This window comes from Rhinatrema bivittatum, chromosome 4 (assembly GCF_901001135.1).
Source record: "Rhinatrema bivittatum chromosome 4, aRhiBiv1.1, whole genome shotgun sequence".
Taxonomy (NCBI): domain Eukaryota; kingdom Metazoa; phylum Chordata; class Amphibia; order Gymnophiona; family Rhinatrematidae; genus Rhinatrema; species Rhinatrema bivittatum.
Window position 1 is genome coordinate 483,048,936 of NC_042618.1, and position 15,402 is coordinate 483,064,337.

Genomic DNA, 15,402 nt, shown 5'->3' on the forward strand with positions numbered 1-15,402 from the left:
GAGAGTGTCCTAAGAAGCAGTACACAATGTAGAGCAAGGCAGGAAGGCCCTCCGAGGAGCGGATAGCCAGTAACGCAGAAGGGCCCCCGAGGAGAGGGTACCCAAGACGTCCGAATGCCAAGTAAGGAACTGGAACCGGAAGTCCAAGAATGGAGCGGATTCAGCAACGAGGGAACTCCTTGCTAACTCGTAGAAACATAGGGCCAGTCAGCTTAAGTACAGCAGCGGGTTGACGTCATCTGGAGGGGACGCCCCCGAGGTTCCCGCCATGACGTGTACAAAGGTGGCCCTTGCTCGTGCACGCAACTAGGTGATTCCAGAAACAAGAAGGCGGTCGGGAATGGCCACGTCGTCCCGGGAATGCCAGGGAGGTCGGCATTGGTTAGCGGAGGCCTCCATTCTTCCAAGGATAGACGGGTCAGCAAAGAAAGAGGTGAGCCTGGACGGTCGCAGCCGTCTGCGACCGACGGGCATAACACTGTGCTCTTTTGCTCTCCCACCCAGTCACTAAATCTAAGTCCCTGATCTGCAGTATCTGTCCTCCTGCCTGCTTCCTCCTTCCCCAGGACCTGCCCTCCACCTCTTCCCTAGTGTCATTCCCCCAGGCTGTGAATGTGCTTGCAATGCTGGCTCGGTCACAGAGGAGAGAGTCGGGCTCCCCTCACCAGGCGCTTACTCATCCCAGCAGCCTCTTCTGTATGTTGCACTCTGGCTGGGGGGACAAGCAATTTCGGACTGCTATGGACTGCCACCCTTGCCAGTCCATAGCAGACTCAGAGGTGAGGGAGAGGACACTGCCAGCTTTTGCACCGACGTCTCGAGAATGAAAGAATGCAGACCTCATCCGTACGCTGTCGGGCTTTGTAGCCTTTCTAATTTGTTTCTGAGCAAATATTTTAGGCAGGCTCTCCCAGTGATGAAGGCAAAATATGCAATCAATCAGTTCAGCGACTGACAGGGCACTTAAAGCCTTCTGCAAGGATCGGACGTTTCTCCCAGGAGTCCAGTGCTCAATTTTCAAAGGTTCATGCTCCTAACTTTGGGAATTGCAAGCCTGAATTAAGGAACATTTTCTGCCAAAAATGTAGGTGACTAAGTTTGAGTGAAAAAGGCCCTTTACTTAGGTGACTAAATGGAGAGACTCGGCTATTTTTTTGAATATCAGCCTCCGCGTGAGCATCGTCCTGTTGAAATGGGATAGGGCACACGGACAGTGGAAGGGCAGTCTGGCCATCACCAGGGCCCCCAAGCTCCTGCAAGTCTAAGGCATTCGTACTGCAATGGATGGGGCAGCAGAAGCAGAGTAGTCCTTGCTGACATAGCTCTCCTCCTTCCCTCCAGCTGCGGCAGCTGTGTGGCACTGCATAGTTAGAGGTATGTGGCACTGCATAGTTAGAGCTGTGTGGCACTGCGTAGTTAGAGGTGTGTGGCACTGCATAGTTAGAGGTGTGTGGCACTGCGTAGTTAGAGCTGTGTGGCACTGCTTAGTTAGAGGTGTGTGGCACTGCGTAGTTAGAGGTGTGTGGCACTGCATAGTTAGAGCTGTGTGGCACTGCTTAGTTAGAGCTGTGTGGCACTGCTTAGTTAGAGGTGTGTGGCACTGCATAGTTAGAGGTGTGTGGCACTGCTTAGTTAGAGGTGTGTGGCACTGCATAGTTAGAGCTGTGTGGCACTGCATAGTTAGAGGTGTGGGGCACTGCTTAGTTAGAGGTGTGGGGCACTGCATAGTTAGAGGTGTGTGGCACTGCATAGTTAGAGGTGTGGGGCACTGCATAGTTAGAGCTGTGTGGCACTGCTTAGTTAGAGGTGTGTGGCACTGCTTAGTTAGAGGTGTGTGGCACTGCTTAGTTAGAGGTGTGTGGCACTGCTTAGTTAGAGGTGTGGGGCACGCTGGCCCATGCGCAGGGGACGTAGAAGGGGCCGAGGAGCTGCTCCAGCTGCTGAGGAAGGGAGGGATGTGCTGCTGGATAGAGTGAGAGGTCTGGGAACAGGAGTCTGGGGCTGAGGCCATATTGCAGGTATTCCACATTTCAGCACTTCAAAGCAGATTTCATTTCCCTGTCCCCAGAGGGTTTACAATCTAAGTTTGTGCCTGAGGCAACAGAGGATAAAGTGACTTGGCCAGGGTCACAGGGAGAGTCAGTGGGATTTGAACCCTGGTTTACAAACTTTGCAGCTTTAATCACTGGGCTGCTCCTCCTCCAAGCTATGTGAGCCCGGCACAGGGATCCTGGCTGTGGGTGTGGGAGAAGAGCAGAGGAGAGCGAAGCGTGCACATGATCAAGTGAGGGGATGGGGATAGAGGGGGAGTGAGGGACGGGATCGGGATGAGTAAGGAGATGGGGGCACAGGGGGAATGAGAGAGAGGATTGAAGGAGTGAGAGAGGGGATTAGGGTATAGGGGGAGTGAGGGAGGGGATTGAAGGAGTGAGAGAGGGGATTAGGGTATAGGGGGAGTGAGGGAGGGGATTGAAGGAGTGAGAGAGGGGATTAGGGTATAGGGGGAGTGAGAGAGAGGATTGAAGGAGTGAGAGAGGGGATTAGGGTATAGGGGGAGTGAGAGAGAGGATTGAAGGAGTGAGAGAGGGGATTAGGGTATAGGGGGAGTGAGAGAGAGGATTGAAGGAGTGAGAGAGGGGATTAGGGTATAGGGGGAGTGAGAGAGAGGATTGAAGGAGTGAGAGAGGGGATTAGGGTATAGGAGGAGTGAGGGAGGGGATTGGAGTATGGGGGAGTGAGAGAGGGGGTTTGGGAGCAGAGGGGGAGGGAGGGAGGGAGCGGGATTGGGGCAGAGGGGGAGTGCGGGAGGGGATTGGAGTATGGGGGAGTGAGTGAGGGGATTGGTGGCAGAGGGGGAGTGAGGGAGGGGATTGGAGGTGCAGAGGAAGTGAGGCGATGGGGGACTGTGGGGCGTGAGGGAAGGGATTGATGGGTGTGAGTGGCTCCTCCCTTCACCCCTCCCATCTCCTCTTCTCCTCCTTCTCTCTTATGCCCCTCCCATTCCCGTCCCCCATCCCTTTCCCCTCACTCCCTGACATCCCGTCCCCTCCTGCCTGCAGATCTCCTCCTCTCCACTATTCCTTATGCCCCTCTTCCCTTCACAGCCCCCAGCACTAAATCCCCACCCCCCATGCATGCAGAAAAGAAACAAATGGGAGAGACAGAGAGAGATGGGAGGGGAACAGTGAGAGGAAAAGGGGCAGGAGGGCAGGAGTAGAGGTGGCTTGGCTGCTTCGCTGCCCTAAGCAGAAAAACGTTTGGCAAATAGGTCAGAGCAGCTATTTGTAGACCTGAGACCCAGCCACCAGTGAGGAAGGCCGTGGTGAGGGGTTAGTGGCCCCGATCAGTAGCCTGGTAGCCATGTTCTGCCACCAGTGAGGAAGGCCGTGGCGAGGGGTTAGTGGCCCCGATCAGTAGCCTGGTAGCCATGTTCTGCCACCAGTGAGGAAGGCCGTGGCGAGGGGTTAGTGGCCCCGATCAGTAGCCTGGTAGCCATGTTCTGCCACCAGTGAGGAAGGCCGTGGCGAGGGGTTAGTGGCCCCGATCAGTAGCCTGGTAGCCATGTTCTGCCACCAGTGAGGAAGGCCGTGGCGAGGGGTTAGTGGCCCCGATCAGTAGCCTGGTAGCCATGTTCTGCGCTTGCTGTTCAAGATGCATTTCCAGAGTTAGCTCAGGCCTGCTCAGCGGCTGTGGCCCCTGACTCGTGATGTCAGGCCCTGCACTCGTACCTGAGTATCCAATGAATGAACGAGCGCTTTGCGCTGTGAAGAGAGGGAGCCGGACGGCGGGTGAGGTCCAGCCCTGCGTCAACAGCTGTGAACCTGTCTCTTACTCAGTCCCAGGCACGGAAGGGGGAATCTGTACCACCCCATGCTGCCTGCCCATCCACACAGCTCCACCCTCACCTGCTGAAGCCGCTTGGCTACTGCCTTCACACAATTCAGGTCCCCATGAATCTAGGCTGCTACCTGTCTGCCCTCCAAAAGTAAAACGCATTCCCCGTGAACTGCACCACTGTTCTGTAATAAGGAACGCATCACAGGCAGAGATTTCACCTTAAATTCTGACTCTGCATAGCATCTTGGTTGAGTCATTTTACTACTCAGGCCTCAGTTCAAGTCTCTGCTCTGCCACTGACCCTCTGTTTGACCTCCAGCAAGTCATTTTATCTTCCTGGGCCTCAGATAACATCCCTAGCAGTGGTGTAGCAAAGAGGGGTCACGGGGGGCCAAGGCCCCTCACTGCTAGGCTGTAGGGGGCGTCTACAGGCAGGGGAGCCCATCCCGCCCAGGCGAGAACAGGGCCCGTGGCAGCCAGGGGAGCCCATCCCGCCCAGGCGAGAACAGGGCCCGTGGCAGCCAGGGGAGCCCATCCCGCCCAGGCGAGAACAGGGCCCGTGGCAGCCAGGGGAGCCCATCCCGCCCAGGCGAGCACAGGGCCCGTGGCAGCCAGGGGGTCCCATCCCGCCCAGGCGAGAACAGGGCCCGTGGCAGCCAGGGGAGCCCATCCCGCCCAGGCGAGAACAGGGCCCGTGGCAGCCAGGGGAGCTCATCCCGCCCAGGCGAGAACAGGGCCCGTGGCAGCCAGGGGAGCCCATCCCTCCCAGGCGAGAACAGGGCCCGTGGCAGCCAGGGGAGCCCATCCCTCCCAGGCTAGAACAGGGCCCGTGGCAGCCAGGGGAGCCCATCCCGCCCAGGCGAGAACAGGGCCCGTGGCAGCCAGGGGAGCCCATCCTGCCCAGGCGAGCACAGGGCCCGTGGCAGCTAGGGGGTCCCATCCCGCCCAGGCGAGAACAGGTCCCGTGGCAGCCAGGGGGTCCCATCCCGCCCAGGCGAGAACAGGGCCCGTGGCAGCCAGGGGGTCCCATCCCGCCCAGGCGAGAACAGGGCCCGTGGCAGCCAGGCGAGCCCATCCCGCCCAGGCGAGCACAGGGCCCGTGGCAGCCAGGCGAGCCCATCCCGCCCAGGCGAGCACAGGGCCCGTGGCAGCCAGGGGAGCCCATCCCTCCCAGGCGAGAACAGGGCCCGTGGCAGCCAGGGGAGCCCATCCCGCCCAGGCGAGAACAGGGCCCGTGGCAGACAGGGGAGCCCATCCCGCCCAGGCGAGAACAGGACCCGTGGCAGCCAGGGGAGCCCATCCCGCCCAAGCGAGAACAGGGCCCGTGGCAGCCAGGGGAGCCCATCCCTCCCAGGCGAGAACAGGGCCCGTGGCAGCCAGGGGAGCCCATCCCTCCCAGGCGAGAACAGGGCCCGTGGCAGCCAGGGGAGCCCATCCCTCCCAGGCGAGAACAGGGCCCGTGGCAGCCAGGGGAGCCCAACCCGCCCAGGCGAGAACAGGGCCCGTGGCAGCCAGGGGAGCCCATCCCGCCCAGGCGAGAACAGGACCCGTGGCAGCCAGGGGAGCCCATCCCGCCCGGGCGAGAACAGGGCCCGTGGCAGCCAGGGGAGCCCATCCCTCCCAGGCTAGAACAGGGCCCGTGGCAGCCAGGGGAGCCCATCCCTCCCAGGCGAGCACAGGGCCCGTGGCAGCCAGGGGCGCCCATCCCTCCCAGGCGAGAACAGGGCCTGTGGCAGCCAGGGGAGCCCATCCCTCCCAGGCGAGCACAGGGCCCGTGGTAGCCAGGGGAGCCCATCCCTCCCAGGCGAGAACAGGGCCCGTGGCAGCCAGGGGAGCCCATCCCTCCCAGGCGAGCACAGGGCCCGTGGCAGCCAGGGGAGCCCATCCCTCCCAGGCGAGAACAGGGCCTGTGGCAGCCAGGGGCGCCCATCCCGCCCAGGTGAGAACAGGGCCCGTGGCAGCCAGGGGAGCCCATCCCTCCCAGGTGAGAACAGGGCCCGTGGCAGCCAGGGGAGCCCATCCCGCCCAGCCCTGTCACTGTGTTTGATTTCAGGGGAGTGGCTTTATCTCCTGGATCTGGGTTCTAATCCCAGCCCTGTCACTGTGTTTGATTTCAGGGGAGTGGCTTTATCTCCTGGATCTGGGTTCTAATCCCAGCCCTGTCACTGTGTTTGATTTCAGGGGAGTGGCTTTATCTCCTGGATCTGGGTTCTAATCCCAGCCCTGTCACTGTGTTTGATTTCAGGGGAGTGGCTTTATCTCCCTGGATCTCGGTTCTAATCCCAGCCCTGTCACTGTGTTTGATTTCAGGGGAGTGGCTTTATCTCCTGGATCTCGGTTCTAATCCCAGCCCTGTCACTGTGTTTGATTTCAGGGGAGTGGCTTTATGTCCCTGGATCTCGGTTCTAATCCCAGCCCTGTCACTGTGTTTGATTTCAGGGGAGTGGCTTTATGTCCCTGGATCTCGGTTCTAATCCCAGCCCTGTCACTGACCAATGTTGATTTCAGGGGAGTGACTTTTTGTGCCAGATCCTCCCTTCTCATCCCAGCTCCCTTTGTGCTGCGCTGAATTTCCTCTAAAAAGGCGGATAGGACTGAGGCTCGGGGTGCGCCCTGGAGATTGCCGGGGCTCCTGGGGAAGCGGCAGCGCGCGGACCTGCTCCCCTCTCTTCCACGAGCATCGGAGCGCGCGGTGAATTTGGGCGGAGAGGGGTGGAGCTATGGGGAGGGCCGGAGCATGCACGGAGTGAAGGGCAGGGCCGGGATCCAGCCCCGGCTGCAGACTGATTCTCTGCTGCTGCTGCTGCCGTCGCCCTCCTCACCTGCTCCATGCTGCTCGCCTTCAGCTGCCCCCTCCTCCTCCTCCTCCTGCTGCAGGTAAGCTCCCTTGGCAGGGCTCGGACTGCGTTGCTTTATTCTGTGCCTGAATCTGCTGCCTTCTGGCAAAATGAGGTCAGGACGTAAGGGGTCTGCTGGCAGGGCCGGGCTTTCCTGCTGCTTAATGTTCATTGCTTTGGGTGCTTTCGTGGCTGCTGGGAGCAGATCCCTCTGCAGTGCGAGGCAGTAAAGATGGCAGCACTGACAACGCTGCTGCTCCTCTCGCATGATGCAATGGTCTGCATGACAGGGACGGACGGCTCAGCCTGGCTCCTCCAGTCCAATCTGCCTCCGCAGTCAGAGGCTCAGCCCCTCACAATAGCAAAAGCCCACTCATCACAGAGGGGCACTACCCCCCTCCCCCGCAAGCAACCCCGCAGCCCCAACCATGGCAAGACCCTGGGCACCTCTGGGGCTGGCTTCAGATAAAGGGGCAGTATAGTCTGCTTAGCCTAGCCCACAGCTTGATGCGCATTATGGACGCGCTAGAGTAACTCCCGATGCAATAATGGGATTAGCGCATCCAAAACGCGCGTCCACACCAGCGCGTGGCTAATGGCGCTCATCCCATGTAAATGCCTTGCTGACCAGGCTCGTAGCTAGTACCCCCAGTGCAAACAATCGCCAGGCGCTCGACGTGCATGTTTTAATCCGCAGAAATTGGCGCCAGCCTGGAGTTGGCGTTAAATCCTGATGGGCCCCAATAAAATAGCAAAAGATACGGCTTTTCTTGGGTTCCTCTGACTGAATATCATCGCCATACTGAGTAGGAGGAACCACAGAAAGCAGAATCATGAAAAAAAAAAACCAAGATTTGATGGCGGTCGGCCTGGGAAAATGGATGCTCAGTTTATGAGTTTCCTAACCACATCTCCTGGGCACCCGATGCCGAGGACGCGCTAGAGACGCAAAATGTATCCTTACCACGTCCCTTTTAGGGCGGCACCTCCTTAACATAGCGCATCAGGCACCCGGGAATGGTGGACGGGCGCGCGTTAGGAAGACGCGTGCTGAATGCCAGCGCCCGTTCCCTGCTCGCTTTGATTGCATGGGCCCCTTTGTGTCTACGGAGAAATGCATTGCACGTAGGCGCCCTGGCCTTCTAACTGCAGCCCAGAGGTAGTGCAAGTCGCACCTGGCGTTAGGGGACATGGGTCACAGAGGCTCCCAAACCTGTCCTGGAGGGAGCCCAGCCCGTCAGGTTTTCAGGGTGCATGAGATAAAATGCATATTCACTGCGGCTCTCCTGACGGGCTGGGCTCCCTCCAGGGCTGGTTTGGGAGCACTGAAGCCGACTGCTGTGCTGTGCTGTGCTGTGCTGTGCTGTGCTGTGCTGTGCTGTGAGCTGAGAGCGTGGTTTGGCAGCAGTAGCTGCAGAGATCCTGCTGGTCGAGCAGTCACTGCCAGGTCTACAAGAAACCTCTCGCCCCCTTGTATACACGTAGGGTTCCTGTTCAGAAAGCCAGCGAGCAGACAAGTTATCCTGCATATTCATCAGCATAAACGGCTACATGTGAAAGTAAACGGTCAGGTTTTTTAGTTATCCAGTCCCGTGTGGCCGGATAACTGGAGATCTTCCAAAGATATATTTAAGGAATGCTTTATAGGGGCCTGTGGCTCACGTCTCCCCTCCCCCACCCCATAATCTCCTCCTAAATTTTATAGAAATGTACTGGATCTGCTGGTCAGGCTCTCCCATGCCATTCCCTGGTTCTAGTAATAATATTAGATTATTTATATCCCGTGCCCTCCGAGGTACATAAAACCACACACATTTTCCACCAGAACCTCCCACTCACCCACAGTCCTAAGGTCCTGCCACGCATCCCCACTCTCCCCATGGATCCCTGCCAGTAGCAGGGTATGGACTTAACCACTCCTGGTGCTGCTTCTGAAAGTGTAAACTATGGGCTTTCCCCAAATCATTTATAGAATTTTCCCCCAGGAACTTGTGCAAACTTTTTTTTAAATGCAGCTATACTATCAGCTTTCACCACATCCTCTGGCAACAGTGCTTAATTATATTTTTTACTTAACAAATTTTCTCTTATTAGTTTTAAATGTATCACCCAGTAACTTCATTGTGTTTCCCCATGTCTTTGTACTTTTCAAAAGCATAAATAACTGATTAATGTTTACTCATTCCACTCATTATTTTATAGACCTCTATCATATCCCCCCTCAGCCGTCTCTTCTCCAAGCTGAAGAGTTCTAACCTCTTTAGCCTTTCTTCATAGGGGAGCTGTTCCATCCCCTTTATTATTTTGATCGCCCTTCTCTGTACCTTTTCTAATTCTGCTATATCTTGAGATGTGGTGACCAGAACTGCACACAATACCCAAGATGAGGATGCACCATGGAGTGATACAGAGACATTATGATATTCTCTGTTTTATTCTCCATTCCTTTCCTAATCCCCAGCATTCTGTTTGTGTATGATATATGAACACAAGATGAGGATGCACCATGGAGTGATACAGAGGCATTATGATATTCTCTGTTTTATTCTCCATTCCTTTCCTAATAATCCTTAGCATTCTGTTTGTGTATGATATATGAACACAAGATGAGGATGCACCATGGAGTGATACAGAGACATTATGATATTCTCTGTTTTATTCTCCATTCCTTTCCTAATAATCCCCAGCATTCTGTTTGTGTATGATATATGAACACAAGATGAGGATGCACCATGGAGTGATACAGAGGCATTATGATATTCTCTGTTTTATTCTCCATTCCTTTCCTAATAATCCCCAGCATTCTGTTTGTGTATGATATATGAACACAAGATGAGGATGCACCATGGAGTGATACAGAGACATTATGATATTCTCTCTATTTTATTCTCCATTCCTTTCCTAATAATCCCCAGCATTCTGTTTGTGTATGATATATGAACACAAGATGAGGATGCACCATGGAGTGATACAGAGACATTATGATATTCTCTGTTTTATTCTCCTTCCTTTCCTAATAATGCCCAGCATTCTGTTTGTGTATGATATATGAACACAAGATGAGGATGCACCATGGAGTGATACAGAGGCATTATGATATTCTTTGTTTTATTCTCCGTTCCTTTCCTAATAATCCCCAGCATTCTGTTTGTGTATGATATATATGAACACAAGATGAGGATGCACCATGGAGTGATACAGAGACATTATGATATTCTCTGTTTTATTCTCCTTCCTTTCCTAATAATGCCCAGCATTCTGTTTGTGTATGATATATGAACACAAGATGAGGTCGCACCATGGAGTGATACAGAGACATTATGATATTCTCTGTTTTATTCTCCATTCCTTTCCTAATAATCCCCAGCGTTCTGTTTGTGTATGATATATGAACACAAGATGAGGTCGCACCATGGAGTGATACAGAGACATTATGATATTCTCTGTTTTATTCTCCATTCCTTTCCTAATAATCCCCAGCATTCTGTTTGTGTATGATATATGAACACAAGATGAGGATGCACCATGGAGTGATACAGAGGGATTATAATATTCTCTGTTTTATTCTCCATTCCTTTCCTAATAATCCCCAGCATTCTGTTTGTGTATGATATATGAACACAAGATGAGGATGCACCATGGAGTGATACAGAGGCAGTGTGATATTCTCTGTTTTATTCTCCATTCCTTTCCTAATAATCCCCAGCATTCTGTTTGTGTATGATATATGAACACAAGATGAGGATGCACCATGGAGTGATACAGAGACATTATGATATTCTCTGTTTTATTCTCCTTCCTTTCCTAATAATCCCCAGCATTCTGTTTGTGTATGATATATGAACACAAGATGAGGTCGCACCATGGAGTGATACAGAGACATTATGATATTCTCTGTTTTATTCTCCATTCCTTTCCTAATAATCCCCAGCATTCTGTTTGTGTATGATATATGAACACAAGATGAGGATGCACCATGGAGTGATACAGAGGCATTATGATATTCTCTGTTTTATTCTCCATTCCTTTCCTAATAATCCCCAGCATTCTGTTTGTGTATGATATATGAACACAAGATGAGGTCGCACCATGGAGTGATACAGAGGCAGTGTGATATTCTCTGTTTTATTCTCCGTTCCTTTCCTAATAATCCCCAGCATTCTGTTTGTGTATGATATATGAACACAAGATGAGGATGCACCATGGAGTGATACAGAGGCATTATGATATTCTCTCTATTTTATTCTCCATTCCTTTCCTAATAATCCCCAGCATGCTGTTTGTGTATGATATATGAACACAAGATGAGGTCGCACCATGGAGTGATACAGAGGCATTATGATATTCTCTGTTTTATCTCCATTCCTTTCCTAATAATCCCCAGCATTCTGTTTGCTTTCTTGGTTGCTGCTGCACACTGAGCAGATGTCAACATATTTTCAACAATGACCCCTAGATTCTTATCCTGAGTGGTGACTCCTAATGTGGAACCTTGCATTGTGTAGCTACAAGCACTATCCTGCCGTGATCTCTTTCTTAGAATCACTCCAGAGGCTATCCATCTTCGCACGGTTCCATCCTTCTTGCTCAAGGTAGTCTCACAATTTCACCTCAACCAAACCATATCCCTGCCAACCACGGCGGGTTTGAAGAAATCAGAAGAAGGGCGTTTGCTATGCCATCTCGACATCGGCAGATTGCTGCCCAGATATCTGGAAAGGACAGAAGCAGTACGAAAGACGGACCATCTGTTCGTCCTTCACAGCGGGAAGAAACAAGGAGAAGCGGCCTCTCGGTCCAACATTGCCCGCTGGACTAAAGAAGTTATCAGAGCGGCCTACGTAGAGGCCGGGAAGTCACCACCTCTACAAGTCAAGGCTCATTCTACCAGAGCCCAAGCAGCGTTTTGGGCAGAGTCTAGGATGCTGTCACCCGCAGAAATATGTAAGGCGGCGACATGGTCCTCCCTCCATACCTTTTCCAGGTTTTATCGGCTGGATGTCCAGGCCAGGAAGGACACAGCTTTTGCGAGGGCGGTCCTACGTGGTCCTCAGGCAGCCTCCCGCCCGCTTCGGGAGTAGCTTTTGTACATCCCACTTGTTGTGAGTCCATCTGGCTACACGCTAGGAAATGTTGAGATTACTTACCTGATAATCTCCTTTTCCTTAGTGTAGACAGAGGGACTCAGCATCCCGCCCGGCTGCCGGTATACAGGGGTTTCACCAATTCAAGGTAAGCCTTATCACTTCTTACATGAGTGCGTCCACTCTACCAGGTGTCGACGTCTTCCGGTTGGGAACGCTGGCGGTCTCCAGCTACTATCAATCGGTCAGGGGAATCCTGTTTCACTAATTAATTGATTGGTCAGTACACATATATCCATAACAGCTTTTGCAAGGAAGATTACTGAGTGGCTTCACTTCCTGTGGGGGTATATGTACCCGTGCTGACGTCAGATCCGTCTCCAACTGCTAGCACGAGCACACTATACCCACTTGTTCTGAGTCCATCTGTCTACACTAAGGAAAAGGAGATTATCAGGTAAGTAATCTCAACATTATATACCCTCCCACCTAATCACTCATTACACAGAGCACTATAGTGTTATATACCCACCCACCTAATCACTCACCACACAGAGCACTACAGTGTTATATACCCTCCCACCTGACCACTATAGTGTTATATACCCATCCACCTAATCACTCACCACACAGAGCACTATAGTGTGTTATATACCCACTCACCTAATCACTCACCACACAGAGCACTATAATGTTATATACCCTCCCACCTGACCACTATAGTGTTATATACCCAGCCACCTAATCACTCACCACACAGAGCACTATAGTGTGTTATATACCCTCCCACCTGACTACTATAGTGTTATATACCCACCCACCTAATCACTCACCACACAGAGCACTATAGTGTGTTATATACCCTCCCATCTGACCACTATAGTGTTATATACCCACCCACCTAATCACTCACCACACAGAGCGCTATAGTGTGTTATCTACCCACCCACCTAATCACTCACCACACAGAGCACTATAGTGTTATATACCCACTCACCTAATCACTCACCACACAGAGCACTATAGTGTTATATACCCACTCACCTAATCACTCACCACACAGAGCACTATAGTGTTATATACCCACTCACCTAATCACTCACCACACAGAGCGCTATAGTGTGTTATCTACCCACCCACCTAATCACTCACCACACAGAGCGCTATAGTGTTATATACCCACTCACCTAATCACTCACCACACAGAGCACTATAGTGTTATATACCCACTCACCTAATCACTCACCACACAGAGCGCTATAGTGTGTTATCTACCCACCCACCTAATCACTCAGCACCCAGAGCGCTATAATGTGTTATATTAACACCCACCTAATCACTCACCACACAGAGCACTATAGTGTTATATACCCACTCACCTAATCACTCACCACACAGAGCGCTATAGTGTGTTATCTACCCACTCACCTAATCACTCACCACACAGAGCGCTATAGAGTGTTATCTACCCACCCATCTAATCACTCACCACACAGAGTGCTATAGTGTGTTTTCTACCCACCCACCTAATCACTCACCACCCAGAGCGCTATAATGTGTTATGTACCCACTCACCTAATCACTCACCACCCAGAGCACTATAGTGTTATATACCCACTCACCTAATCACTCACCACACAGAGCGCTATAGTGTGTTATCTACCCACCCACCTAATCACTCACCACACAGAGCGCTATAGTGTGTTATCTACCCACCCACCTAATCACTCACCACACAGAGCGCTATAGTGTGTTATCTACCCACCCACCTAATCACTCACCACACAGAGCACTATAGTGTTATATACCCACCCACCTAATCACTCACCACACAGAGCGCTATAGTGTGTTATATACCCTCCCACCTGACTACTATAGTGTTATATACCCACCCACCTAATCACTCACCACACAGAGCACTATAGTGTGTTATATACCCTCCCATCTGACCACTATAGTGTTATATACCCACCCACCTAATCACTCACCACACAGAGCGCTATAGTGTGTTATCTACCCACCCACCTAATCACTCACCACACAGAGCACTATAGTGTTATATACCCACTCACCTAATCACTCACCACACAGAGCACTATAGTGTTATATACCCACTCACCTAATCACTCACCACACAGAGCACTATAGTGTTATATACCCACTCACCTAATCACTCACCACACAGAGCGCTATAGTGTGTTATCTACCCACCCACCTAATCACTCACCACACAGAGCGCTATAGTGTTATATACCCACTCACCTAATCACTCACCACACAGAGCACTATAGTGTTATATACCCACTCACCTAATCACTCACCACACAGAGCGCTATAGTGTGTTATCTACCCACCCACCTAATCACTCACCACCCAGAGCGCTATAATGTGTTATATTCACACCCACCTAATCACTCACCACACAGAGCACTATAGTGTTATATACCCACTCACCTAATCACTCACCACACAGAGCGCTATAGTGTGTTATCTACCCACTCACCTAATCACTCACCACACAGAGCGCTATAGAGTGTTATCTACCCACCCATCTAATCACTCACCACACAGAGTGCTATAGTGTGTTTTCTACCCACCCACCTAATCACTCACCACCCAGAGCGCTATAATGTGTTATGTACCCACTCACCTAATCACTCACCACCCAGAGCACTATAGTGTTATATACCCACTCACCTAATCACTCACCACACAGAGCGCTATAGTGTGTTATCTACCCACCCACCTAATCACTCACCACACAGAGCGCTATAGTGTGTTATCTACCCACCCACCTAATCACTCACCACACAGAGCGCTATAGTGTGTTATCTACCCACCCACCTAATCACTCACCACACAGAGCACTATAGTGTTATATACCCACCCACCTAATCACTCACCACACAGAGCGCTATAGTGTGTTATCTACCCACCCACCTAATCACTCACCACACAGAGGAACTTTAAATCTCCTTCAGCCCGGCGCCATCTCCTTTTCCAGCGCTGCTGCTTCTTGTGGGGTAGACCTGCGCTATCGGCGCCGAGCCCCGCCGGGGGAAGGTTAGAAAATCACTCCCCTCACCCAGGAAGCCCAGCGCTGACAGCGAAGCAAAAAGCACAGTAAGATTTAAGCTTTAAAAAATATACCCGCGCCGAAAATCGCCGAGAACGGAAGCCCCGCCCACCGAAGCCTGCCTCCAATAGGAGCCAGCCCAGAGGAACTTTAAATCTCATTCAGCCCGGCGCCGCACGCCTTGCGTCGCGCGCCTAAGGAGCGCGACAAAGGGGCCTGCCCCTTTGTCTCGCCCCTTAGGCTCAGCCCCTTGGAAGTCCCGAGAATTATCTCTTGGTCTATAGTCTGTTTCTATAGATTACTACCATCCTCACCTGCCTACATCTCAGCCCATACAACTTAATAACGTCACCTACAAAGCAAAAAGCACAAACACCACAAAAAAAAAAACCAAAAAAAAAAAAACAAACTTTATTTTTCAAGCCCTAGCTTCCTGCAAAAAGTCTTACAAACCACACACATGCAGTGACGCTCTAGACTCCAAGCTCCAGATCGGCACAATCCAATCAAGCCTCACAACGAAAGCTCGTGGAATTACCAGAATTGCCAGCAGAAGCCTCAGAGGAAC

At 52.1% G+C, this 15,402-nt stretch overlaps 1 protein-coding gene across 1 annotated transcript; it reads left to right on the top strand.

Moving 5' to 3' along the window:
• The first annotated feature begins 340 nt into the window (after positions 1-340).
• Positions 341-5,618, top strand: LOC115089459 (proline-rich protein 2-like). Its single transcript, XM_029597550.1, has 2 exons — positions 341-433; positions 4,269-5,618. Exons 1-2 carry the CDS (start codon positions 341-343, stop codon positions 5,616-5,618), a joined length of 1,443 nt encoding a protein of 480 aa, XP_029453410.1.
• Positions 5,619-15,402: the final 9,784 nt, after the last annotated feature.